This window comes from Pleurodeles waltl, chromosome 7 (genome assembly GCF_031143425.1).
Source record: "Pleurodeles waltl isolate 20211129_DDA chromosome 7, aPleWal1.hap1.20221129, whole genome shotgun sequence".
In the NCBI taxonomy this organism is placed as follows: Eukaryota; Metazoa; Chordata; class Amphibia; order Caudata; family Salamandridae; genus Pleurodeles; species Pleurodeles waltl.
This window is the reverse complement of record NC_090446.1, coordinates 867980068-868007376: the sequence shown is the minus strand read 5'-3', so window position 1 is coordinate 868007376 and position 27309 is coordinate 867980068. Positions and strand designations below refer to the sequence as shown.

Genomic DNA, 27309 nt, shown 5'->3' with positions numbered 1-27309 from the left:
TATATATATATATATATATATATATATATATATATATATATATATATATATATATATATATAGCTGGAAATCCACATTTCTTGGACATTAGCATGACCCCTGCCCTCACAATGTTTTCGCTATCTGAGAAATCACATTCCACCCTCTTGCTTCAGTATTCCTTATAATGCAGCACTGTGATATGGTGTGTCCTCGGATATGTTTTTGGTATACTGAGAAATCATTAACTATTTGCAACCAATGGGACACATGAGGTACGCTAAATGCTTGAAGTGCTCATGACAACGGACAGTGATGTAGGCTATTTTGGCTTTATGTTTTATTTACCTTTTCTGAGCTCAAATTATTCTGTGTTCACACACACATGCACACGCTCTCTCTCTCTCCCATGCACTCAGCCGCATAGTGTGACTTTGGTGAATTTACATGGCAGAGAAACGAATTATAGCTGAATAACTTTTTAGAGCAACTGTACTGTGGTGAGTTTATTACCACAGTACAGCACAATTCCTACTGGAAAAACACATTTTACTGCCCCACAGATTGGATGTAAAATTACTTTACGCTAGGTGTGAGAGAGAGAAAGAGAGAAAGAGAGAGAGAGAGAGAGAGAGAGTTTGTGTGTGTAAGTATTTCATTTTACTTTTTCCTATCACTGGTATTTTCTTGTAGTGGGGTGGGGGAGCAAGGGCATTTACAAAAAACATGTTTTGTTTATGTTTAACTTTTATTTAAAACTTCACTTTTTTACTACGGACAACGTGTTTGACAAAGCTCGTCACCCTGATAGTTATGTATGACGTCTCCAACCTATGTGGGTTTTCCCCACTTCACACCTGAGGGTCAGCTCATGCACTGCCTACTGCTCTCAGCCCCTGCGTTTGCTCAGCACCAAATCCACATCACTGAACTTCATATCCAAAGTCAAAAACCATCAGTGCAGCTTGTCTTTACGAGCAAGTAGAATTCGGACCTACATCCGGTTATTGGCTCTCCTCAATGGAAAAGGAGCACCCAGCAGAGTTTCATGGATTGTAAACAGGCTTTCAGTCGCTGGAAAGAGGCGTATTGTCATTCCCCACCTCTGTGCCGGCTTTCGATGCCTCCAGCATCTAATAGCAAATCGGTCCCTCGGCTCGGCCTTTGGCAGCAGAGAAGCAAAACCATGAAAACAGAAATCCAGAGGCGAACCCAAAGCCTGGCTGCAAAACCTAATCCAGGTAACAGGAGACGGCCAGCGTCCAACAAAAATGCTGTAAGATATAACTGGAGTAACTGAGAGCGAAACGATCTTTAAAAAGATATCTCCTGTGTCAACCTTCTCTGTCTGTACGCCCCACCGAGAAAAAATGAACTCATAGCACAAAAAAAATAATTAACGTTTGACACGCCTGACTGCAGCTCTGTGGTGAAGGGCGACACCTACGTCTTTAACAGCTAATTGCAGGAAGGTACTTTCCAACAAAGGGGATCATAATTCTTAAAATTAATAATTAATATACTTTTTTGGTGCAAACAATTTAATGATTGCAAGCTAACATGAATGTGCTATCATGTACAGTTTAATATGACTAAGAGTTTGGGAATTTGCTTTTGTTTAAATTATGTTAGAATGCGTGTTACAACGCCATCAATAGTCTCAAATTTCCTCAGTAGAAGGAATCTCAGTTTCCTTAGTAAGGGCCTGATTTACAGTTTGGCGGATGGGTTACCCCGTTACAAAAGTGATGGATACCTTGTCCACCCTATTACAAGTTCCATTGCCTATAATGGAATTGTAATAACGAGGATGGATATCTGTCACGTTTGTGATTGAGTAACCCCCTCCGTCAAACTCTAAATCAGACCCTTAAGGTGACGACCTATGCAGTTAATTCTCTCAGTATCTTAGCCATGCCTGTACCCCCGCCTAACAATGGATTTTAAATAGTATTTGTCTTTAGTTCTGTATCCAACAAAGGATGTATTCAGCATCCAGGTTATCACCTGATAGAATTCTATGGGAACTTTCAGAATACATCACAACAACCAATTAATGTAAACCTGTGCACTCTATCTTACACATCTAACAACAATACACAGGTAAGTGGTGAGAGCAAAGATAAGACTGCCACTCTGTTCACTCAAGCATGAACAACACTCCTGATACCACCAAAATACAAAATACAACACCGTTCCAACAAGTACTCCACCATGGTGTACCATGCTACCTGTCCAACAGCAGCTGGATCCCTTGCCTGTCTGAAAAGCTTTACAAAGGTAAATATAAATCAATGCAACATGGCGACTGATATATCTTCATATGTAAACTTGGAATGAGCCTTTCATGTGCTGTTTGTAAGGCACAGACCATAAGCTCCACAACAATGACTAACAAGATCTTTGCAGGTAAGCAACAACCAAAACAACATAGCATCCAATTAAATGAAGACGATCTAAGGGCCCTATTATGAGTCAGGCGGATGTGCATATCCTTCTGCCAAACTCCAGATGGGGTGGTGGCCGCCATGCTGGTGACCTCTCCGCCGGCCCCATTAACACTTTCTCAGAGGACTGACTGGTGGAAACCAGCATTTCCACAGGTCAGCCCAGTGGGAAAGAAGTGGCAGCATTGTTGCTGGCTCGTAATTGAGCCAACGGAACTGCTGCTGCATGCCTAGCAGAGAGTCTGCATTTTGAGGATGCTGGGCAGGGGGACCCCTACACTGCCCATGCCACGGTCATGGGCAGTGCTGGGAACCCCGTGGGGCCCCCTGCACTTGTTCTCTGCCAGCCTTTTCATGGCAGTGAAGCCTGTTAAGGCCAATGGAGAACAAGGCTGTAATTAGCAGGGTGGCGCTTAGTTCAGCACCGGACTAGCTGATTGCAACCTGCACTGCCGTCAGCCCGTCAGGATCTAAGATCCTGGCGGGGATGGTATGAGGTTGGTGGGTCTGCCTGCCAACCTCGTAATGTGGCGGTCAGACAACCACAACCGCGGTGGTCTGACAGACACCACAACATTGTCTGTCTTGGGACAGTCAATGTTGTAATCGGGCCCTTAGTCATTATTACCCTAGCTACACTTTTCCCTCAGCTGCAGGTAAATAACTATGCTACTTGATACTCAGAACACTCAAATTCAAACATTTTATAGCATAAATGCAGGTCTGCAAGTGAACACTAAAAAAGTAGAGTGAACATAATTTAAGAATTAAGGTGACTGTCTAACTTTAAATGTGGGCATCGTGCATGCTGCACAAGATGCCTGCCACCATTCTGAAGCTCTTATGTGGGAAATGAGCCCAATGGAGCATGACAAGAATAATATTAAAAAATATCAAGTTGTGTGAATAGTGTGTCAAAACTATCACCAGTACAAAAATATCAAGGCAAGAATATATAGAAGGTAAGAATATTTTTTAGTTATGTATCAGTTTTAAAAGTAACATTGTTTAATATTGTTTTACTTTGATATACTTTTATTTAATATGTTTTCCTAAAAAAATAATATATCAGTTATTACGTTCATTATAAAGCTTAATTATAAACTAGTATAATCGATTTAAATGTATTCTAGTATCATTTTTAATATGAATGTGTGATTAAAATGTATTTACATTTCATTAGTAATTTATAATTTAGTAGTTGGTTGTTGGGTTGGGAGCGGGGTAGGGTTGGAATTTATTCAAATTATAAATTAATGTTTTGTGTATTTGAATTATTTGTGTATTTTGTGATTTTTAATGTGCAATTATTTCTAAATTTTTAATGTATTATTTGGTAGCAGGTGAATTACACCTTTTAATACAAAGTAACTTTTATGTTAATTACATTTTAAAGTTCACATTATTTATGAAAATTATTTAGTATTTAGTTATGAAAATTATGTGTTGTATTTTATTTGTTAATTTAATGATATGTGAATTTATGGACAAACTTTGTAAATAGTACTTTGTATTTATTATTGTTTCTAATTTTATGCATTTTTTTCGTTTCTATTTAATATTATTATTGTTTTATTTATAATTTATTTTACATTTCTGGGGCTTGATGTTTTTGAGTAGTAGGAAGGGAATGGTATTTCTTTTTTTTTTATTTGTTAAATTATTGTTGTATTATTAGTAAATTTTTTCAATTACTTTGAATGTGAGTAATTCATAAATCATATATATTTTATTTTCAATGTGTTTTAATATTAATAATTTATGTTGATATGTATTCATTTTTTTAATTACTAGGAATTTGAATGGTATATCTAACATTTCCTAACTCCAACAGTTTCCCAGCTTTGCATATGTTGAAGTCGTAATAGTGAATCTAACCTCTCCAAAGTCCAACCCTTCCTTACAGTTGCTTACAGTGGAGAAGGAACAGTAAATATAACACTTATAAAGTGCAACACTTTCCATATCTTTGCTTAGATTGGGGTTAGAATAGTACTTCCAACCACTTCAAAGTCCAATAGATTCCCTGGTTTGGCATAAGTGGAAGTAGGAATAGTAAATCTAACCCCTCCAAGTCCATCACTTTCTGTACTGTTCTTTAGGTTGACGCTGAAATAGTAACTCCTAGCACTCTAAAACACAACAATTTACACGATGTTCCTTATGTTGGAGTGGGAATAATAAATGTAACCCCTCCAAAGTCAAGCGTTTCTACCGATTATGTTCACATGGGAGTAGAAATATTAAATATGCCCCTCCAAAGTGCAACATTTTCCCTACTGTTGCATGGACTGGAGTGGGAATAGTATATTTAACCCCCAAAGTCCAACACTTTCACACCACTTCAACTCTTTGCCCATTAGAGTTGGAATAATAAATCTAACCACACCAGTATAAAACACCTTACACGCTGTTGCATGCAATGAAGTGTGAATGGTAAATCTAACCCTTCCATAGTCAAATGCTTTCCTTGATTTTGCTTACGTTGCACTCAGAATAGTAATTCTATCTTTTAAAAGGCCAACATATTCCCTACTGATAATTATGATGGAGGGTGAATAGTAAATCTACCCACTCCGAACTCCAACATTAATTCTACTTTTGTTTAAATTGGAGATAGAATACTCAATATGCCCCCTTCTGCTAGTTGTGTTTATTTTTCATTGTTACTTTTTTTCTTTAATGTTCATATTTATAAAAAATAATTTTAATTTAAAAGTTTTTGTTTACCAAAGTCAAACACTCTCTATGAGTTTTCTTATTTTGAAGTGGGAATAGTAAATCTAGCCCCTCCAATGTTCACCACTTTCCGTACTGTTGCTAAGACTGGAGCAGGAATAGTATAACTAGCCCCTGAAAAGTCCAACACTTTTCCTACTGTTGCTTAGATTGGAGTGGGAATAGAAAGTTTAACCCCTTCAAAGCCCAACAGTTTCCCTATTTCGGGCCTGATTACAAGACTGGCGGTCCGAAGACTACCTGCCTCGTTGTGGCTTGTTGGACCAGTGTGGCTGTGGCGTTCCGAATGCCACACTACGAGGTTGGCTGGCGGACCCATCAACCGACAGCCGTCTCCACCGGGATCCAAGATCCAGATGGGCTGACGCTGGTCTTAGCTGTAATCAGCCACGGCGGGGCTAAATTCAGTGCTGCCCTGCTGATTGCAACCTTGTTTGCTGCCAGCTTTTTCATGGTGGTTTCACTCCATGAAAATGCTGGGGGAGAACAGGTGCAGGGGCCACAGGGGGACACCTGTGCTGCCCATGACATGGGCAGCGCAGGGGTCCCGCCGCTGCGCAGAGAGTGTGCATTTCAAGGGTGCTGGTGACTTCTGCATGGACAGTGGCAATGCTGCCACAGCTTTACCACTGGCCCAATGGGGCAACCTTGGTTCCCGCCCATCAGCCCATTCGGACAGTGGCATGTGGCAGGTGGGGAGACTGCCAGTACGGTGGTGGTCACGTCGTTGGGAGTTTGGTGGTCAGATGTTTCTGACCGGCAAACTCGTAATGACTCCCTTTGTCTTAAATTGTGAATAGATCACCCAGTATAACCAGCTTCGATGTCCAACACATTTGCTAGTTTGGTTTACTTTGATTGCTATATTTTTTTTTTATGTTTTCTCTCATTTAGTGTTTATATAACATATATGTTTTGGTTACATATATAATTGCTACTTTTAACTTTCTTGGTAATTTCTTATTGGAAATGCTTTGTATATATATATATATATATATATATGTAAATATGTATTAAGCAGTCCTTATAGGAGCTAAAGGCGCTATTCAAATTCTGCAGCACGGTGCTATGTTCCTCTGCAGCAGGCCTCTGCTGTAATTTATTCTCAACTTCCCTCTCCATGTGGCGAAAGAAAGAAGAAAGAGAGGTCAAACTCCCAAGTAGTAAAATTTCTGTTTATTCCGGGGATGGAGTTGGCTTTCAAACACACCAGACACGTTTTGGTCACCAGCCTGTGATCAAGGTCCTGGCCACCAAAACACGTTTTTACATTATAAAGCTGTAGCCCAAGCACATCCAAGAGCACCAAGGGCTCATGGTGAATCAACTTTTAAAATATACCCAAGAAATGATAGTGTTCAAAAATTTAAGTACTTCAAATTAAATAAGCGATTAAATAAATAACTGCAGTGACACTTTGTAAAAAGTCTAGGAGTGAGAAAGGCATGCTAAACATTTTAGGAAGAATTACTGTGGCTATCTGACATGAGAAAGGCAACCAGTTACCTTACAAGTTTGATTATTTTCTGAGACTCAAATGTCATAGGCCTTGAAAGGAGAAAATAGGAATTTGAATACTGTTTGCATAGGTACACTCAGTACAACTAAAGGAACATTTTAGCCATTTACAAAAGGATACAAATAATAAATATGGGCAGTGATGGATTTCTTAGTGATACGGTAAGGTACGTCAGGGACTGGAATGGAAATGCTATTATTTTTTCGGGTTATCTCAGTCAGGAGTTACTTTTATCAAGATATCTAATTGTGAATGGCCTCTGTTTGGAGAGGATGAGGGAAAATGTCATGGCCAGAGGTGCTTGAAGGCCTTTGAATGACCAAATAGATGAAGGGCCATTAATATGTTTAGGGAGATCTAAATTAAATGGACTGGATGGTCAACTTTGAAACTGATTAGCCCTCTTTAAATTAATTCTCTTTTTCAGGGATAGGAAAGAAGCTTTACTATCTTTGAAGTAGGATTTGTATATAGAAACAACCACTTCAAATATTCGTCTAGCAATTTCACAAAAGACTGGTTTGATCCCACATCCTCTGGTGTCTCATCTCATCAGCACCAACAAAGGAGAAGGGTATCAAATCATTTTGGTTTTTGAAGCAAGTGCCATCAGCTGCAGGATTCAAGAATACAGGGTCAGTGGTCTTGGTCAGTGGGCTGGTGCACCTTCGGCGGAAATCTATCAGCAACCTGTATGTCATAAATTGCAAGTTCTGAGTAGTTGACCTTTCACTATTCAGAACGGAAAATGTAAATATTTAAATGAATTTGTTAATTACTGCATAAAAACTGAAATATTTATATCGGGGGTGCTACATGAAGATAGATGTAATACTACTACTAATAATAATAGTAATATTAATAACAATAATAATAATAATGATTGAAATAGTATCACTAGTGATATAGTAGAAGGAGAAATAGAATTAAAAATAATAGCAATACTAATAACAGTATGACTCCCTGGGGAGTACTTGTAATACATCGGAAACGTTTTAAGTACTTATACCTTGTCGTGGCTTAGTCATGAACATCTTTAGGGTCTATGGCAAAATCACTAAAATAAAATGCACAGGTGATAATTAAGCATGTTGAACAGCCAGTTATATGTAAGCTGATTCTTTTAATGCTGTGTGAGAATAAACTGTCTGAAACATTGACTCACATCCAACATAGGTGTAAGGGACTGTGCAAAATTTGTGCAATTTGCTTTTGTGTAATTGCACGAAATTTCGGTAAAATTACACAGAATCCCTCACAATTACGCAAAATGCAAACTCATGCTACATTTTAGTGGGAAATGTGTCCTCACCTCAATTTTTTGGCTTACGGATGCACCTAAACAAAAAAACTGCTAACAGAAATTTGCATTGTTTGGTTTCTGTGCTTTCACTTTACATTTCTACCCATATGGGGCATTTGCTGGAAAATGTTCCCATAAATGGCACATAATTACATGGAGTGGCACAATGGTATAATGTGGAGAACATTTTACTAGTCAAACGTGAATTTCCCAAAACGATGCTGGTGTAATGAAAATTTTGCCAAGGCCTTGTGTTAATGCTAAACTCTTCAAAAACAAGAGTCATAAAGAAAATCTAAGATATGAGACATATTGAACAATCACTATCTAGCAGTGGCGGCTCCTCCGCTATGATGGAGGAGCGTCGCTCCCCTCAGCCAGCAGCAGAAGCTGCAAGGAATTCACAATGAAGGGATAATAGACTATGTTTATTATCCCTTCATTGTGAAAGGGGCTGGCCATGAGGTGACAAGCACCGAGAGGAGTGCACTGTGCTCTGCCCTTAGAGCACGTGTGTTTGGCCGACTGTCTTGGGCCGGCCAAACACACATGCACAGTTGGGTCTCTCAGGGCCAGGGCGCTCCCAGCCAATCCTGACTCTGCTCTGAGCAGTGTTAGGATTGGCCGCAGGGAACGCTTGGGAGCCTGTGCCTGCACTGCAAGACTGAGGAGTGACGGCAAGGGAGAAGCGGAGCGGAGGTTAGTTTATTTGTTCATTTTTAAAGTTTATTAAAATTATCCCCCCGCGCACCCCGCCCAGCCCCCTGTAACCCTGGCCAGCGTGACTGCTATCTAGATGATTATTCCTTTGTGCCACCTAATGTGACAGTTACCACAGAGGCTTACAGATCAAGCCAACTATTCAGCCATATTCACCAGAGATCAGGATTCGTGCCATCACTCCTTTCTGTTAGCTGGTTGGGAGGGATGGGGTGAAAATCTGGGAAGAGGCAATAGTGAGCACCTTGTGAGCATTATTCAGGGATGGAGTATTTCTCCCCTTTGATCAACTACAAACTGAGAACGAACTGCCAGTGGGTCATTTTTTGGCCCATGCTGCATTAGTATTGGAGATGGGTCTCCTGTGGCACACAGTTGATACAGAACCCGACTAGGATCCATTAATACACACACTTCCTGTCATGGGGAGTTGATGTAGACTTATTACATGACGTATAAAAGCACTGGGTTATACAGCCTGAGACTCCTTACTACCAACAAGGCGGTATTGGGAGAGAGATTTAGGCCATGTCCTGATACCCAAGGAATAGGATAGAGCACTCTGCTATGCGCAAAAGGTGTCATGTACGGCCAAGTCTCAATATATTCAACACCATATTCTTCGTAAGGCATTCCGTACCCCAGCAAGCTTACACAAACTCTTTGGCTCACCTCTTTGTGCCCTAGGGGTCAAGCGCTGAATGCTCATGTCCCCCTGTGGCCCCAGCACTGGCTTTCTGACAGCCTTTTCAAGGCCGGCTCTCTGCCGTGCAAAGGTTGGCGGAAAGAAGGGTTGTAATGAGCCAGGCAGCACTGAGTTCAGTGCCGCCCTGGCTGGTTACAAGCCGACTGCCGTCACCCTATCTGGATCTAAGATCCTGGTGGGGACAGCTGTCCCCTGGTGGGTCTGCCCACCAGGGTTGTAACTGGGCAGACAGACTGCCAAAGTTGTGGTGGTGCAACTGTCAACGCGAGTGTGGCAGTCCTCAGAGTGCCACACTCGCAGTGAGGCGCTAGGTAGTGTTCTGTTTTGCACAGACAAAAATCAATAAAATTAAAAAAATAAAACAAGATGATTATTCCTTGGTAAATACAAAGAATATCAGAGCAGTGCTGATGGGAAATAAATGCATGCCAATTAAAACTCATTTGTATGATACGGTTTTAACGTCACTTCCTATTTCATCATTGGACGTTGTCTAGGATAACTATTCCCCTCATCTTAATTCTGAATGAATTGTGCCCTCAGTGCCACTATGGACTCTATACAGTCACACTAGCAGATTCCACAAAATGTATTCTTCTAATAAGGAACTAACAGAAAGCACTTTAAAAATTCAAGATACATCATAAAACTCTCTTACCTTGTTCTCCTCTATCATTAAAAGGTCATCGACGCTTGGCTGCATTTGCCCTTCGGCTGTCAGGTTTCTACTTTTAGTGATAGTGTCTTTGAACTGTTGGGGGCTCTGGTTTTTCAATAGTAAAAGGGTGTGTGCTGCATTCCCTATACACATCGTATAACTGCTGTTTTGTGTATAATACCAGCTTCCACGGTTATCTGCAGCTGACGACTGATCATATTCTGCCAAGCTGGATCCTGATCCATGGAACCTCATGGCAACAAAGATGATAATTGTTACCAAAAAAATAAATGAAATAAAGGCAATTGAAATCACCAAATATAGATTCAAGTTAGAAATCGGGTCTTTGCTTTCTTGGTGTCTCATCAATTGGTTTTGCATTTTTTTGTCTTTGTATGTGAATGTGATGCTCAGGCTGACTGTACTGGACAGTGATGGTTCTCCATGATCCCTCACACGGATAAGCAGTCTGTGGTAGCTTCCATCATGGTCCCTGATGGCACGAGATGTTCGAACTTCCCCGGTTGAAAGTCCAACTTTAAACAAAGAGGCCTCCTTTGGTGTTATGGCTTCATAAGCCAACCAAGCATTGTAACCGCTATCCGCATCGACTGCTCCTATTTTAGAGACCAGATAACCCGCATCCACAGACTGAGAGGGAACCTCAATATCAAAGGAAGAGGTTTGGGGCTGCAGTTGTAAAATGGTCGGTGCGTTGTCATTGAGGTCTTGAATAAAGAGGTGGATGGTCACACTGCTGCTAAGTGATGGAACACCTGCGTCTTTTGCGTGCACTTCAAATTGCAAATGTTGAATTTCTTCATAATCAAATGACTTCAAGACATGAACTTTACCGTTCTCTGAGTTTATAGAGACAAAACTGTCAACAGTTGTATTTGCGGAGATTGAGTAAGTGAGGTATCCGTTTTCTTTAGCATCGAGGTCTGTAGCGGATATTGTAAACACGTGGGTCCCTGGGACATTGTTCTCCATCACATACAGTTCATAGGCTGGCTGTGTGAATTTCGGTTTATTGTCATTGATATCTGAAACTCGCACTTTAAGGGTTGTAGAGGTGGTGAGCTGAGGGGATCCTTTGTCCACAGCAGTGACTGTGACTTTGTACTCCTCAGTAGATTCACGATCCAGTGGATCTTTGACAATCAAGGAGTAGTGATTGTTGTATGGGTTTTGGAGGGTAAATGGAAGGTCAGCGGGCACACTGCACACGACTTGTCCATTGATGCTCGAATCCCTATCAGACACAATCATCAGAGCTATCACAGTCCCTGGTCTAGCATCCTCCGGAACTGAGGTGGAGACCGAGGTAAGTGTTATATCCGGAGCGTTGTCGTTCTCATCCATTATTTCTACAAGAACCTGACAACGTCCGGCCAGGGGGAACGGTCCTTTATCCAGAGCCTCCACTGAGAACTTATACACTTTCGTATCTTCGAAATCGATGTTTCCCAGAATGCTTATTACACCCGTTGACTCGTCGAGGTTGAACATATTCTGTATGTTCAGAGGCACTAGGTTATGGAAGAAATACCCAACTTCTCCATTCGGACCTTCGTCCAAGTCTGTGGCATTCAGCTGTATCACGCTGGCACCTATGGGCACATTCTCGTACAGTTTCACATTATACAGCGCCCTGTCAAATGTGGGAATGTTATCATTCGTATCCATAACATTAATGATAATGTTCATAGATCCCGATCTCCTGGGATCCCCTCCATCAAAAGCTGTCAGAATAAGAGTATGACTAGGCCGACGTTCTCGATCCAAAGCTTGTTTCAAATTGAGTTCAGTTACTCTGTCTTTTTCGGTAGTGATTTCAGCTACAACTTCAAAATATTCCGTATGGCTCAGTTTGTAACCCTGGATGGCATTTGTACCTATATCAGGATCGATGGCGTTTCCGACTGAAAAAACACTGCCCGGCAACGCAGACTCGAAGATGTTAAGGATGATCTCATTTTCGGTAAAAGAGGGCGCGTTGTCATTCACATCGAGTATCTCTATTTCAAGGCGGTGCATTTCCAACGGATGTTCGATAACCAGCTCTACATTCAGTTTACACGAGGGGCTCTCTGCACACAGCTCTTCTCTGTCAATCCTTTCACTCGTCAGTAAGACGCCATTGTTCATATTTACCTGGAAGTGCTGCTTCTGGGCTCTCGACATTAGCTTCAGTCCCCGGGAGTTCAGACCGATGACGTCAATGCCCAGATCCTTGGCGAGGTTTCCCACAAAGGTGCCCCGGTCCTGCTCCTCGAGGACGGAATATCTGGTCTGCCCACGAGCGAGATCACAGCAAGTGCAGAGCAGGAAAAGCAGGCGCCAGCTCACCGAGCACCGTTTGCTGGAAATTGGCATTTTTTTTAAAATAATCCAGTCACGTTTGTCGGAATAACAATTCCAATTTAATTTTACTGATCAGCAAATGTGGTGCATGGTTTCAGTTCCGATCCATAGCCAGCAGCTACCTTCGTACTGAAGAAGGGAAATGTGTTTTCATTCCCTCAATTCCGAAAGTGGAATGAGCAGATAGGTGGAGCGTCAGAAACAAAGCCAACTTTGCAATTCCACTAGCCAGCAGCGCCACCTTCCGGATTTGCGCATTCATTGACGTAAAAGGTCTGCCATCTGCAGCAAATAACTGTTTTATTGCACGTCGCACACCTTTCAATAATACAACTAACAAGAAAATAGGGGCATCAATTACACCAACACATATTTTTTTTTGCAATGCAACATCAACAGCATGCATTGCTCTTCGATATATAATTATGCATGCATATACAACCTCCGTGTGCAAGTGAGTCTTGCTTCTGCTGTTAGTACCTCTACTTACTAAACGTAAACAATGCTGTACACCGACAAGATTAGTACCGGGCATAACATGATTAAAACCCATGCTTAGCAACTGTTGAAAACTATTCCCAGATGCATCTTTCCCACGAGTTACAGTACTTGCTAAAGTGGGTCGGGTGGTGTAATTTATTCTTACTCATCTGAGCCTCATATCTGCTCGGAAAATGGGAACACAGTCAATGCATTCGATCCCCGTCGCTGCTAAATCACTCCAATATTATATTTTAAATGTATATCACATTAAAATACGCAAGATATTTTGAAATGTTTACAATTTTCTAATGTACTTGCCATACGTTTTATGTTTATTACACGATTATTATTATTCCTATTTATCCCCAAAACCAAAAAACCTTGTAAACACCACATGGCAATTCTTTATGCGACAATAATAGGATGGCTTTCTTGACCCCTAGTACTGAAGCGGAAATAAATAGTTAACCAATTAGGGATCAATGCATCTTATACTTCGTTTAGTTGGTCACAGAATCAGCTGCTTTGTAGAAAGAACCAGCCCTAAAGCGAGTAGTGCGCCCTAGTCCCAGGAACAGTTATGCACTCTCGAGAAGTGGTTGAGCTTCAAAAGATGACATCATGAGAAGGGCCAGACAGGATTAAGAAGCGGAGCAGTAACCAAAAGAGGGGCACGTGCTCGTGGGTTCCAGATTATTTAGTTCTCAGGAGTCGAATATGCTATGCCCTTTCTGAGACTAGCAGAGACCAAAATGGAAAACAATTTCCACTGATGACTCCAGAATTGGTGACGGGAGTGCTGAAGATAAGGAGCAAAGTCCTGGGGGTAGCGCCTGGAAGAGCACAAGCATTATCTTTGACAAATTCCTCTGCTAAATAAATTGTCAACAAGGAAAAATGTGACAACAAACCTGTTCTGCCTTACCTAATTCGTCCCATGAAGATTATGTAGTAAAACAGCACAAGGAGTTAAGCAGTGCTCCAAATATTCTGAAACAGTCAGGTATTTCTAAAGGGTGACGATCCTAGAAGCATAAGCAGTATCTTATTACACAGAAAGAAAGACCCCCCCCCCTCTATGCGGCCAGGCTAACCCATGCAGAGATGCGCCACCACGTTTCATGCTTTGATGCTGGGTGCTACGCTATATGTTTATCATCTGGGGGCTACTTTTTTCCTTTTCTCTCCCCTCCCTCTTCCCCTCCTTCCCCTCTGCTACTTACGGACACCCTATACTCGCATCGCCTCCGTGGTTTCGTCTCCTTTGCTGTGGTTTTGGTGTGGTCATGCTTCTTCTTGCTGTGCCATGTACCAGTCCTTCCCCAATGCACACACTCCCCTCCCTACCCCCAAACCTGCGGAGCGATGTCGCTCTGGCTTCTGCTGCATGCCCTCGCGCTGCCCCCCCGGTGCCCGCACCCTGGTGGGAGGACTGGGATTGTGGGACTGAGGTGCCCCGCGCTCGTCGTCTCCCCCGGCCGGGGGCCCGCCGGTCAGACGATTGGGCTCTAGAGGCTTAGGTTTAGACTCGCAGGTTACAGATCGGGATAGTCGGGACTTTTTGTTCCTATCTCTGTTTTCCTTTTTTTTTCTTTCTTTCTCCTTTTCTTCTTTCTCTCTCTTTCTTCCTCTTCTCTTTTCTCTTTCCTCTCTTCCCTCCCTCATCTTCTCCCCTCCTCTTTTCTCTTTTTTCCCTTTCTTTTCTTTTTTCCCTTTCTCTTCCCTGTTCTCCACTCCTGAGGACAGCACCAGGCTCTCTCTACTCTTTTGGTCCATCCCTCGTGTCTTTACCCCTTCCTTTCCTCATACCTAATCTACCTCCCTGCCGCCTCCCCCTTCTCTATCCTTTCCATCGGGCTCTAAGATGGCAGGGCCTTGCTTATCTCCCCCGGTGCCATTGCGGATTATATCGTGGAACGTAAACGGTCTCACCCACTTTATAAAATGGAAAAAGGTTTGTCCTACCTTAACTCCAAGCAGGCTGCTTTACTTCAGGAGACACACTTAGACAGAGAGGAGTCTAGCAAGCTGCACAGGGATTGGGTAGGGACTGCACTGTTCAGTTGCAGCCCTACCTCACCTGATTCCTACAGAGACCAAGGCACTCGTGAATTGCAAGTGTAAAGTCAATAATTCACAAATATTATATTAACAGATCAATAGTAATATTCAGAAAGAACGGGTAAATGAACAAAATTTCCAATGGAGTCCTTTGGATGAAGAGTTCATCTCTCGTTCATGGGAAATAATTGCAATCCCCAATCCCTATCACGAACGGGGTTTAGCGGGCGAAGGGTAGACACACGCTGATCCGTTCAGTGTAGCGCGCGCGCAGCCCGGACATCTAAGGGCATCACAGACCTGTTATTGCTCGATCTCGTGTGGCTGAACGCCACTTGTCCCTCTAAGACACGGAAAGGATTGACAGATTGATAGCTCTTTCTCGATTCTGTGGGTGGTGGTGCATGGCCGTTCTTAGTTGGTGGAGCGATTTGTCTGGTTAATTCCGATAACAAACAAGACTCCTCCATGCTAACTAGTTACGCGACCCCCAGTGGTCGGCGTCCAACTCCTTAGGGGGACAGGTGGCGTTCATTTACACGTTCTATCTGAATATTACTATTGATCTGTTAATATAATATTTGTGAATTATTGACTTTACACTTGCAATTCACGAGTGCCTTGGTCTCTGTAGGAATTTGATTTGTGTCTCTGTTGATACATTATTGGAGGAAGGGGAAGATCCTCCCAGGCTATGAGCACCGTGCCTTAAATTGGTTATATTGTTTACTACTAAAGAGGGGAACGTCGGGAGCGCTTTCTTTCCCTTAATTTTTCTTCCCATTGTGTTTATCCTACCTCACCTGATACGGGAGGCAGTGGCCCCTGGAAATGTGGTGTTGCACTATTACTGTGCAAAACCCTCCCCCTCGCAGTTATTAAGTCATGGACTGACCCTGAGGGACGCTATGTGTTCGCTAAGTTAAAGATGGGTGACTCCTCACTGTGTGTGGGCTCCATATACTCACCCATCGGCTCAAAGCGCATGTTCTTCCTGAAAATCAACTGCCTCCTGGCGGAGATAGGGGCGACCCGCTATGTAATAGGGAGCGATTGGAATCTGGCCAGGGACACAGTATTGGATAGAACGGGAACCCTGGACGTTAACAACAATGCTGAAAGAGCACTACAGTCTGATATATTGTTGGACAACGGCCTGGTGGACCACTGGAGGCTGCTACATCCGTCTGACAGAGAGTATACCTTTATATCACCGGTGCCCGGCACCCAATCTCGTCTTGATTGCTTCCTTATGTCACATAACCTAGTGGCTCATGCCCAAGATGCCTACATACTCAAATGTGGTCTCTCGGACCACTCTCCAATCCTCATCGCTATTCGAGTGGGCCTGGTATCCCCGGGCCGCAAACCATGGAGATTTGCCATTCACCGTTACCACTCCCCCCAGGGCAAGATGCAGTTGAAAGCCCATGCGTCCACCTTTGCTCAAGAAAACCTGGACACTGTCGAATCCAGGTGAACTCTGTGGGCTGCAGCCAAGGCAACGTTATGGGGCAGCTCATGCAGGATGCGGCATTAGCGAATAAAGAGAGAAAATCGTGACAAGGGGCACTGGAACTTGACATCCGTTGTCTTACACATCAATACACTGACCACCCTTCTCTCCCGTATGGCCCTTAATGAGTTATACACCTCCAAGGCCGAATACGCCCTACAGCGTCTGCAGGGGAGGCACTACGAACAAGGCGAGAAAGCCGGTCGGTTGCTGGCAGCTCAGCTTTGTCAGAGGACCACTGCTCTCGCTATACCGGACATTCGTGCCCATACAGGAGACGTGCTCATGCACCCTCAGGCAATAGCCAACGAGTTTGCGCCCCACCTCTAGCCCTGTGCAGATTGAGGCTTTTCGTGCTGATCTTGACTTACCCTCTTTATCCGACGATGGGTGCAGCCTCCTGGATGGAGAAATTAGCAAACTGGAAATAGAGAGTCATCTCCGACCTCCCCTACCATAAATCACCCGGGGAAGATGGATTCCCTGCTGAATTTTATAAATGGGTGGGGGAAGAGGTGATCAACATTCTGCATGAGGCCTTGAGCGAAGCCTGCAGGGTGAAGACTTTGGGAGCCATCTCCAACAATGCCACAATAGCGATTATACCAAAACCTGGGAGGGACCCCCTGCTTTGCAGCAGCTATTGGCCCATCTCTCTCCTGAACGGCAATATCAAAATTTTAGCCAGTATCTTAGCAAATTGGCTACGTAAAGTCATACCGTCCCTGAACGATCGTACTCAGGTGGGGTTTGTACCGGGCTGAACCTCCCAAAACCACCTGCGTACTCTGTGCCATAACCTATGGGCCTCCAGGGAACTTCTGGAAGCTGCGCTGGCCTTGTCTCTGGATGTCGAGAAGGCGTTCGATCGCATAGAGTGGCCCTATCTGTTTGCGACACTGGCAAGGTTTGGTCTGGGCGACCAATTTATCTCTATGATACGAGTGCTGTATGATCAACCCACGGCACAAGTTAACTGTGGAGGTCTCCTCTCGGATCCTTTTCCCATCCACAGAGGGATGCGTCAGGGATGCCCTCTCTCACCCCTTTTGTTCCTATTGGCGATGGAACCCCTTGCCGCTGCCATCCACTCCTCTCCCTCAATAAAGGGTCTGACTTTGTCGAACGACATCTCCAAAATATACCTGTACGCCGACAATGCTTTTTAGCCATTACGGACCTAGAGCGCTCTCTGCCAGCCTTGCTGGAGATTATCGATGGGTTCGAACCCCTCTCTGGCTATCGTATTAACTGGGACAAGAGTGAGCCGCTGCCTCTTTCGCGTGTGACCACAAAAGCCGCGCTTTTCGGCTTCTCATTTTGATGGACTCCGAGAAATCTCAAATATTTGGGGGTGTTGGTCAATCAGGGCCTGGTGCACATGGTGGCAGACAACTTGGAGCCCCTTGTTGCGCGAATGAAACTTGATTTTGAAAAGTGAAACCATCTGGGCCTCTCCATGTGGGGTAAGGTACAGGTGGTCAGGATGGTCACAGTGCCTCGTTTTACCTATGTCCTGTGGCTCTTCCCCTTGCAGGTGCCTCTCTCTACTCTGCGGAACATCAACGCTCTCATCAGAGCTTTTGTGTGGGGTTCCATGCGACCACGCTTGGCACCAGCTAAGATGCTAGCACACCGCTCCCATGGGGGAATGGGTCTCCCCTTGGTGGAACATTATGCGCTGGCACTACATGTATCGCAACTGGCCCACACACTGCCCGGAGTGTGGGACCCGTCACAGTGGGTAGCTTTGGAGAGGGTGCTGCTTTCCACTGACAGGGGACTTGGAAGGCTCTACTGTGACGACCTTTTGTCTTCCGGTAGGGCCAACCCGATCCTAAGGGTGATCCGAGCGGCCTGGCGCTGGGCCCTCCACCTGTTTGGGGTTCACCCTCTCTTAAATGCCCAGGCCCCCTTTTGGAACAACAATGGTCTACGGATAGGCGGTAAGGTGCTCAACTGGCCACAATGGAGCAGGTTCGGTATCCTTGATCTTGCTCAGGTTCTACACGGTGGATCGCTTAAATCCTTCGCCAGAATGCAGGAGGAATTTAATCTTCATTCGCGGCAAGAATGGCAATACTTGCAACTTAAACATTGCTTGCAACAGGGCGCTGACACCATCCAATGGGGTCTCCAGACATCACCTGTGGTAACAGACCTGAAAACATGGGGACAGCACACAGGCATCATGGCAGGCCTCTATGAGACCATCACCCAACAGCTATACTCACAACCTCTTCTGGACAAACTACACTTACAATGGCAAGACCGCCTGCAACGGGCGATTGATACAGAGGACTTGGTGGACATCCTAGAGGCCTTGGATAAGGGCACCTGGGAGGTCCGACTAAAGTTCTGTCTATTCAAGGTGCTGCATGACTGGTATTGGTCCCCAGCGGAGCTGCACAGGACGGGACTCTTCCCGCATGCAAAGTGTTGGCGTTGTGCAGAGGCGCACTGTGATCTGATACATATTTTAATTGACTGCCCAACGGTCCGGCCTCTGTGGGCAGCTGTGGGCTACACTCTCGCTGAGTCTATACTGCTCCCTATGCCGCTTGCCCCATCCCTCATCATATTGCATGATATGACCTCTCTCTCTTGGCCCTACCCAGACCGCATAGACAACTGTTAACCACGACATTAGCAACCGCGAAAAATCTGCATCCCCCGCCATTGGCGATCAACGACCTCCCCAACCCTGGAGGAATGGATTGTGTCAATGACCCGTACAGCCACGCATGAGAGAATCATTTACAACCTACAGGTCCAGGCTCAGATATTTAGTCAACGGTGGTCCCCCTTCCTTACTGCCGGACCGCCGTAGGTTGTCTGACTCCACCCATACTAGCTGCGGGCCACCCCTTGTCTCTCAATCACACTTCTGTCCCTACCAGATCCTCACTGAGATCACAACTATAAGCAGCATCAGACCCACAACCAAAGTCGAAGCCTTAGATACTGTATTTCGGTTCTCCCACAAGCCTCTAACTTTCTGCCGCCTCCTCTCCCTCCTATCCAATAGCTTCACCTTGACAGGCATCCTCCCCACCCCCCCCCCCCCATTTGTATGTCGGCCTCTCCGCCCCTTAGCCCTCCCCCTTCCAAACAGCATTCTCCGCTGTACTCCTGCCAATACTACTCCTGTCCCCCCTTTCTCTCTTTCTCTTTTTTTCTTCTCCTTTTTCTATTTTTCCCTTTCTCCCCCCTTTTTTCCTTCTCCTTCTTTCCCTCTTTTTTCTCTTTCTCTCTCTCTCTTTCTTATTGCCTTTTCTTCTCCTCCTATATCACCATTTTCTATCAATGCTAGGTGGCCGTGCAGTGAAGCCCGAGCAGGCCTTCGTGGGCCTTATAAACGCTCTTAATTTAAGAGATTTGACCTCGGCCCTCTACTCCCCCTCCTGCAAGATCCCTTCATAGTTGCCTCTTACTGAGCCATAGCTGTTGTACCAGACGCCAACTATTACCTACGACGGGTGATCGCCTCGGTGGAAACGGCCCCAGTTATTTTGTTATTGCAAAATTATGATATTTCGACATTCTGACATTCTGATTTATGACATGAAGGAATAGGATTTATTTTGGCATCGTAGGTTGAACAGATGATACAGTATGATGCAGTCCTGCGCCTCACTCCAGTGAGACTTGACATTTTCGACACTGCGTTATCAGGCTACTATGTATCACCCTCGCCCTATCGCCTCCCCTCCCCCCTATTTTTCTCCCTCTTTGAGTTCCCTCTCTCTTTTCCTCTTATTTTTGATATGTTGATTTCGATTTCTTCTTCTGTTTTATTGCAATTGTCCCTTTATAGCGATCTGATATATGGTTGACTGTGTCTTACTCAATCTATTTTCTATGTGATCCATAATGTGTCATTTCTTGTTCATAAAGGGACCTCGGTCCTTCTTTGGTTCTGTATCATCTTGCAGTGTTAATAAAAAATTGCAACACAAAAAGAAAGAAAGTGGAATTTGTAACTAATAGACTTGGCCTGGAACTATACTCGCTTCTTCTCCTTCATTTTTCCTTCCTCATCATCATCCTCTGAACCTCATTTTAGTCATTCTCCTCCTCATCAGCCTCTTTTTCGGTGTCCTTCTCCTGCTCCTCCTCCTCTTTATTGTCACTGTCATTCTTCATTTTTTTCTCCTGCTGGTCCTGTCCCCCTCCACTTAGAGGGCTTGCAGTAGCAACTTCTCATGGCCCTTGTCTTCTTCTGGGTCCCATCCTTGTTTAGGCCCTCTTGCTTCTTTGGGTCATGATGATCTTGTGCTCTTTGGTTTCTAGTCTTGAATCTATTCCTTCTGGTTCTGATTCTCCAGGTTCAAGACTTCATAGCCCAGAGCTTCCTGATCTTCCAGGTTCTGGTCCTCTTTGTCCTGTTCCTGATCTTTGTCCTCCTAATTCTTGTCCCCATGGCCCTGGGCCTCTGGTTTTAGTAATTTTTATCTGCCCTGGCCCCCTCTTCCTGCTTTCCTACTTCTCTTGACCCTTGTGCTGTGACCTCTGGGCACTTGGGAACTGTTTTGTTTGCTTCTTTTCTTCCTAATCTCCATGGCCCTGATTCTCCTGGTTTGGGTACTCAATTTCCTGGCCCTGCTCCTGGTGTTTCCTGTTATTTTAGTTGATCAAAATTGGCATTACTGTATATAAGTTGTGTGGATTTACAATGGACACATGCAACTCTCACCCACTCAATGTCGTCTACTTCATTAAAGAGTCCAATCTTGTTTGTGTTTTTATATCCACAGTCATGCTGTATGTTTTTTTTTTAAATACACTTACATCAAACATGACTTGTTATGTACTGTATTGATAGACAACAGTAGTTTTGTTGAGAAAACTGTATAGTAGTTAGTGACTGGATATTTATTTTTACTTCCATAGCACAAGATTAAGGGGGGGGGGGGCTAAAAGAGATAATTCTCAATTTGACATGTTTCTGTCTTTATCATTAGCCTGTCAGAGTCTTATGGAGTTCTTAGGACAAACAGACCACTATGTTGTTCAAACTAAGGGCCGGATTACAAGTATGGTGGTCTCGCCGTACCAGCGGTGGTGGTCCAAGTGCTCCAACCTTGGCGGTTCAACCGCCAGATTACGATGCTGGTGGTCGGACCGACATAAGGCTGCCGCCTCTGCCAGGATCGTTGATCGTGATGAGTTAGTGGCGGTAAAAGCTGTGTTCAAGCACAGCAATGCCAACATCCACACCGCTGTGCTGATCACAACTTGCCTTTCCGCCAGCTTTTTCTTGGAGGGAACCCTGCCATGAAAAGGCCGGTGGACATGCAAAGATGTGGCCACAGGGGGGGCCCCTGCACTGCCCATGTTATGGGGAATGCAGAGACCCCGGTCAGCACACTCAGTGCAGCTGGAATTGGTCTCTGCTCTTTGTTAGAGCCAAGGCCAATTCCATCGCACTGGCTGTCCCGCCAGCCCCACAGGAACATCATAATACAGCGGTCTGGAGGCCACCAGCTCAGACCGCCAAACTTATAATCAGGCTGTAAGTATCTGAACCTAATCTGTTGCAATGAGCATCTAATGAATAAATTGAAAATACAACCTAGTAATAAACTCTGATTGTAGTTCTGCCTAGGTTTCATAACAAAGGATAGCTTAAAAACATACCTCCTGGAAACAGGGGAGTTGACCAGATGCAAGAGCTACATTGTCTAAATACATAGTAATTGTGCATTAAACTGGAATCCTGGAAAGGGAGAGACAATAGATCCCCTGCATGATTAGTATCACAAAAGGATGACGGACGGAGTGCTGAAACTTTTCAAACACTCACCTCCAGTCACAGATCTTGGCTTAATCCAATGTTTTTTTGCTCACCATGCAACCCCAATTCGGAGCTAGCCATATGAAAACCATTCTTGACCCTGTTCCCCCATGGTGACAGTATGAGAAAAGGCCTCTTTTTGACCTGGTTACCCCCCACTTTTTGCCTGGTATGTGATGTAGCTTAGACGTAGTTAGTACCCAAGGCCTTTGCTAACCAGGTGCCTTGGGTCACAGCTCTTTCCCTCTTGTGCTCTTGTGATGCATTGGCACAGCTGGCAACCACATTAGGTGCCACTGTAAGTCCCTAGTAAATGGTACCTAGGTACCCAGGACATTGGGGAACTAAGGTTAGGCCCCTGAAGGCATTAGCACTGATTGTGCCACTCTCTAGGGCCATGCATCTAGATGCACCCAGTCATACCATTGTAGACTGAGTGCTCTGGTAAAACACAAACTTGACATGGCACACTGCCTGAGTGCCCTATCCATTAATCACTGCATGCCCTATGGGTAAGACACCCCTCTGGCAGGCCTTTAAGCCCTAAGGCAGGGTGTACTATACTGTATCTGCGGGCATAGCTGCATGAGCAATATGCCCCCACTGTGTCCCTGCCAAAACTGGGACATAGTGAGTAAACAGAGCAGCCATTTTCTTGCATGTGCTGGGCACCGGGCAATACGAGTTTCAGAGCTAAATGATGGCCACTCTGAACCCTGGGTTGTTTGGGATCAAACAACTCAGAATGATAAAAACAAACTGATAACAGTATTACATTTATTACCAAATGTACCCAGGGGTCACCTTAGAGGTGCCCCCTGCAAAAGCTAACTACCCTGGCATGCTTGCTGACTGGTTCTGACCAGCCAGCCACCACCATACACAAATCTGCATCCCTGGGGTGAAAGACCCTGCTCTCTGGGATGCAGAACTTAGCCCTTCCTGGATGGAGGTGCCAACAGCCCCTCCCTCAGGAATGTGCACTGACCTGGTGGTGAGCTTCAAATGGCCTGCCTCCTTTGAAACTCAACCTCCAGGCAGGCTGGTAGCAGAAGATGGCCTTCCCCATTGCAACCCCCACTTTTGATTGGAGCAAAAACTGGAAACTCAAACAAAGGACAGGAGGTGTGGCCCCACCTAACATGCACCGCCCCAAGGTGTTGCATACGAGGTGACCTCTCTATTTCATTGTCCTCCATCTTGGATGGATGGAAAATAGACAATAAGGTGTAGGGAAGTGACCTCTGCACACAGGAAGTGGTCACTTAGTGGGTGTAGCCATCCTTAGGTAAATGACCCATTGGTCACTACCAGGTTCCCCCTAAAACACCCATTAAATACAGTATTTAGTGGGCATCCCTAGACCAAGAAATCAGATTCAATGGACAGAGGAAGACCAGCACCAAGAAGATCCTAGGCACGAAAACTGTGGACTTGCTGCACCAAGAAAAGGCACCAAACCCTGCCTGCTATATCCAGGACTAACAATCACTGCTGAGGAGCTGCTGGACAACTGGAAAATCTCTAAAGAAACCCAGAGTACCTTTGGGCTTCGCAAATCGCCAGAATGGAGGTACCACTCTAAACCAACAAGCCAGTGTGGTCCACTTCACTCACCGGTCACTAAATCTGGAATCAGATGCTGCAGCCAGACTAAGCATCAAACAGAAGACCGCGAGGACAAACACTGTCGGTGTGCCAAGCTTGGTGGCACTGTGCCCTCTAGCAGCTGAACCATGCTAATACCCAGGGTATTGGTCACTAGTTTTGGGCATCCCGAAAAACAGCCTACCCCGGACTGCAAAATGACCAGGAGGAAGCCCTTTCAAGGGACCACCGAAACAACCCAGGCCTCCCGCTAGAGTGCTCCAGTTGTCCTGCAACCAACCCTTGAACCAACCTACCTGCTGCTTCTAAAGGCTCCTTAACGCGCAGCTCTTAGATCACCAATTTGTGCTGGACCCTGCCATCCTGTGGCGTGCATAGTAGAACTAGCTGTGTGCTAAGGGTCCCCCACCACTTGGGAACGTGACACTCCAAGGGGAACACTAGGATCTATCTTTAAAATCGACTGTGTGGACCATTTCCAAGTGGTCCCCTGCAGTGGCCAAAGACTAGCTCCAGAGACCTGCTCCCACTGCTCCCGCCAGAACTGGGAGCTGCCTGAACTTCTGCAGCTATCCCCAGGTGACAATCAACAACCTCAACCAACCTGCAGAAGTAGAACTTGGTAACTGCTCTGCCTGATTTTATATGTATTTTTAAAGGTAATCCACCATTGATTCCTATGGTACGTAATTACGCACAGAAAGACTATTTTATTAAGCTTCAAAAACTCATATCTCGAAAAGTACTTGACCAATTTTGATGATCTTGGTCTTAAACTTTTCATAAAAATCTGAAGTATGTTTATAAATTGATCTCTTTGAGTGTGTGAGTTGCAAGGCTGATACAGTGAGTACAACAAATGCTTTGCACTTCTCCAAGATTGGCCTAACTGCTCGTCCAAGCTGCCATAAAAATTAGAGCATTAGATGGTCTAGCTTTTACCCCTGTAAACCAACGTGTGGTTGCCCATACCTCCTGCACAGTGTGCCTAGATTTGCACACTGTTTATAGAGGGCCAAACAGTCCGGTCCAAACTGCCAGACCCGGTCCTCCCCGGGAAGGAAACAAGCATCTTGGGACCGGTTTAGAGGGGTCACCCCTTGTCAGCCAGACTAGCTTGAATCCAGTGACACAGTGAGCAAGGAACCAACATCTGGGCATACCCTTGTCACTTAGGGCAACTTTAGCAACACAAAAGGATGATGGGAGGAATGCTAAAACTTTTCAAACACTAACCCCCAGTCACAGATCTGGGTTTAATCCACTGTTCATTTGCTCTCCATGCCACCCCAGTTTGGAGCCAGCCATATGAAAATCAGTCGGGACCCTGCTCCCCATGGTAACAGTCCAGCCCGAACTACCAGGCCAGATCCTCCCTGGACCGGACACAAGCATCCTAGTACCGGTTTCAGGGTATCACCCCTCATAAGTCAGCCTAGCTTGAATCCGGTGGCACAGTGAGCAAGAGACCCATGTCAGGGTATACCCTATACCACTGTGGGTGACTTTAGCAACACAAAAGAATGATGGATGGAGTGCTGAAACTTTTCAAACACTCACCCCAGTCACAGATTTGGGTTTAGTCCATTGTTCTTTTGATCAACATGCCACCCCACTTTGGACTAAGCCACACACACATCAGTCTTGACCCTGTTCCCATGGGAACAGTCCAGCCCAAACTGAGAGGCCAGGTCCTCCCTGGACCTGAAACAAGCATCCTAGGACCAATTTCGGGGGATCACCTCTCATCAGCCAGTCTAGCTTGAATCCAGTGGCACAGTGATCAAGGGACCAATGACTAGGCATACCCTAGCCACTTAGAGCGAATTTAGCAACACAAAAGGATGATGGACGAAGTGCTGACACTTTTCAAACACTCACCCTGAGTCACAGATCTGGTTCTAATCCATTGTTCTTTTGCTCACCATACCACCCCAGTCTGGACCCAGCCATATGCAAATCAATACTTACCATGTCCCCAATGGGACAGTCCAGCCCGAACCGCCAGGCCAGGTCCTTCCTGGACTGGAAACAAGCATCCTGGGACCGGTTTCGGGGTGTCACCCCTCATCAGCCACGCTAGCTTGAATCCAGTGGTGCAGTGAACAAGGGACCCACGTCTGGGCATAATCTGGCTACATAGGGTGACTTTAGCAACCCAAAAGGATGATGGAAGAGTGCTGAAACTTTTCAAACACTCAACCCCAGTTGCAGATCTGGGTTAAATCCTTTGTTCTTTTGCCCACCTTGACACCTCAGTTTGGAACCAGCCATATGGAAATCAGTCTTGACCCTGCTCCCTATGAGAACAGACCAGTCCGAACTGCCAGGCCAGGACCTCCTTAGACCAGCTCATAGCAGCCAGGCTAGCTTGAATCCAGTGGCACAGTGGCCAAGAGACCCATGTCTGGGCATACCCTGGCCACTTAGGGTGAAAGGATGATGGACGGAGTGCTGAAGCTTTTCAAACACTCACGTCCATTAGCCATACATATTGCACAAAATGTGGCTCTCACTTTTTTTATTTAAATATTTAATTTTACATTTTGCTTTTGTAATAATTATTAATCTCTAGAAGATTTAAGATGTTTTATGGATTGGGTAGGTAATGTTTTAGTGTTAGAAAATTATAATTTAGTAACAAAAAAAGTGAGATTCTTGTAATTAATATGACTGTGGGCTGTTTACATTAGTTATGAGGTTGTGTATATTTTAACTGAATGTGTTTTTTAGAAATTTCAGAGCATATTTTATTTTAGCGATAAGGGATCATTATTTTACCATGTATATAATGTTTATATTATTTAATTCTATGTTGCCCCGGGGGTCATATTAGCTGTATATACATAATATTGTATAAATTCACCAGTTATAGTTACCTCAATTAGCTTTACCTTGTATCTCAAAATAAATATAGCTCACTGTCTTGCCATATTACTTGAGACCCTCAGGATTCAGCAATATGATTGACTGGTTGCAACATTAACATTAAGTTCAGGGTCCTGAAATTAGAGCTGAAATCTATCAAGAATAAAGACGAAATATCCCCAAGAGGAGCACCTGTCTTTTGGTACCGCAGTTCCACTGAAGGATTATCACTCCAAACAGATGCAGTGTAATTCCTCTGTCCCTGAAACACTCAGTGAATGCACCTGATTACTATCAAAGGGCACTGAGCTTGCTCTGTCCTTCTCCCTCATGTGGGATTTTTCTGTGGGTTTGCTAGTGATGTTGGAAGCTTTCAAATTACACAAATCACACCCAATATTGCAGAACAGTTGTGGAGATATTTCAGTTTGAGGGGAGTTCAGGGGACCCTCTGTGTGCCTGCTTTCAGGAAGTATTTCAGGAAATAAAACACTAACCTTTCATTTGACTGGTGCACCACCTAAACTCTGTCGTCAAA

General features: G+C 44.7%; 1 protein-coding gene across 5 annotated transcripts in view; it reads right to left on the bottom strand.

Annotated features, from left to right (window-relative positions):
- LOC138245659 (protocadherin alpha-C2-like) overlaps window positions 1-27309 on the bottom strand; it is a 557250-nt gene that overhangs the window by 467308 nt on the left and 62633 nt on the right. The window contains exon 1 of one of the 5 annotated variants that reach the window (XM_069199414.1): window positions 10072-12612. The exons of the other annotated variants lie outside the window; for them this stretch is intronic. Within the exon in view, the coding sequence (XP_069055515.1) occupies window positions 10072-12450 (2379 nt within the window). The 5' untranslated portion in view covers window positions 12451-12612. Of the gene's footprint in view, window positions 1-10071; window positions 12613-27309 lie in introns of those variants that run through there. 5 annotated transcript variants of the gene reach the window in all.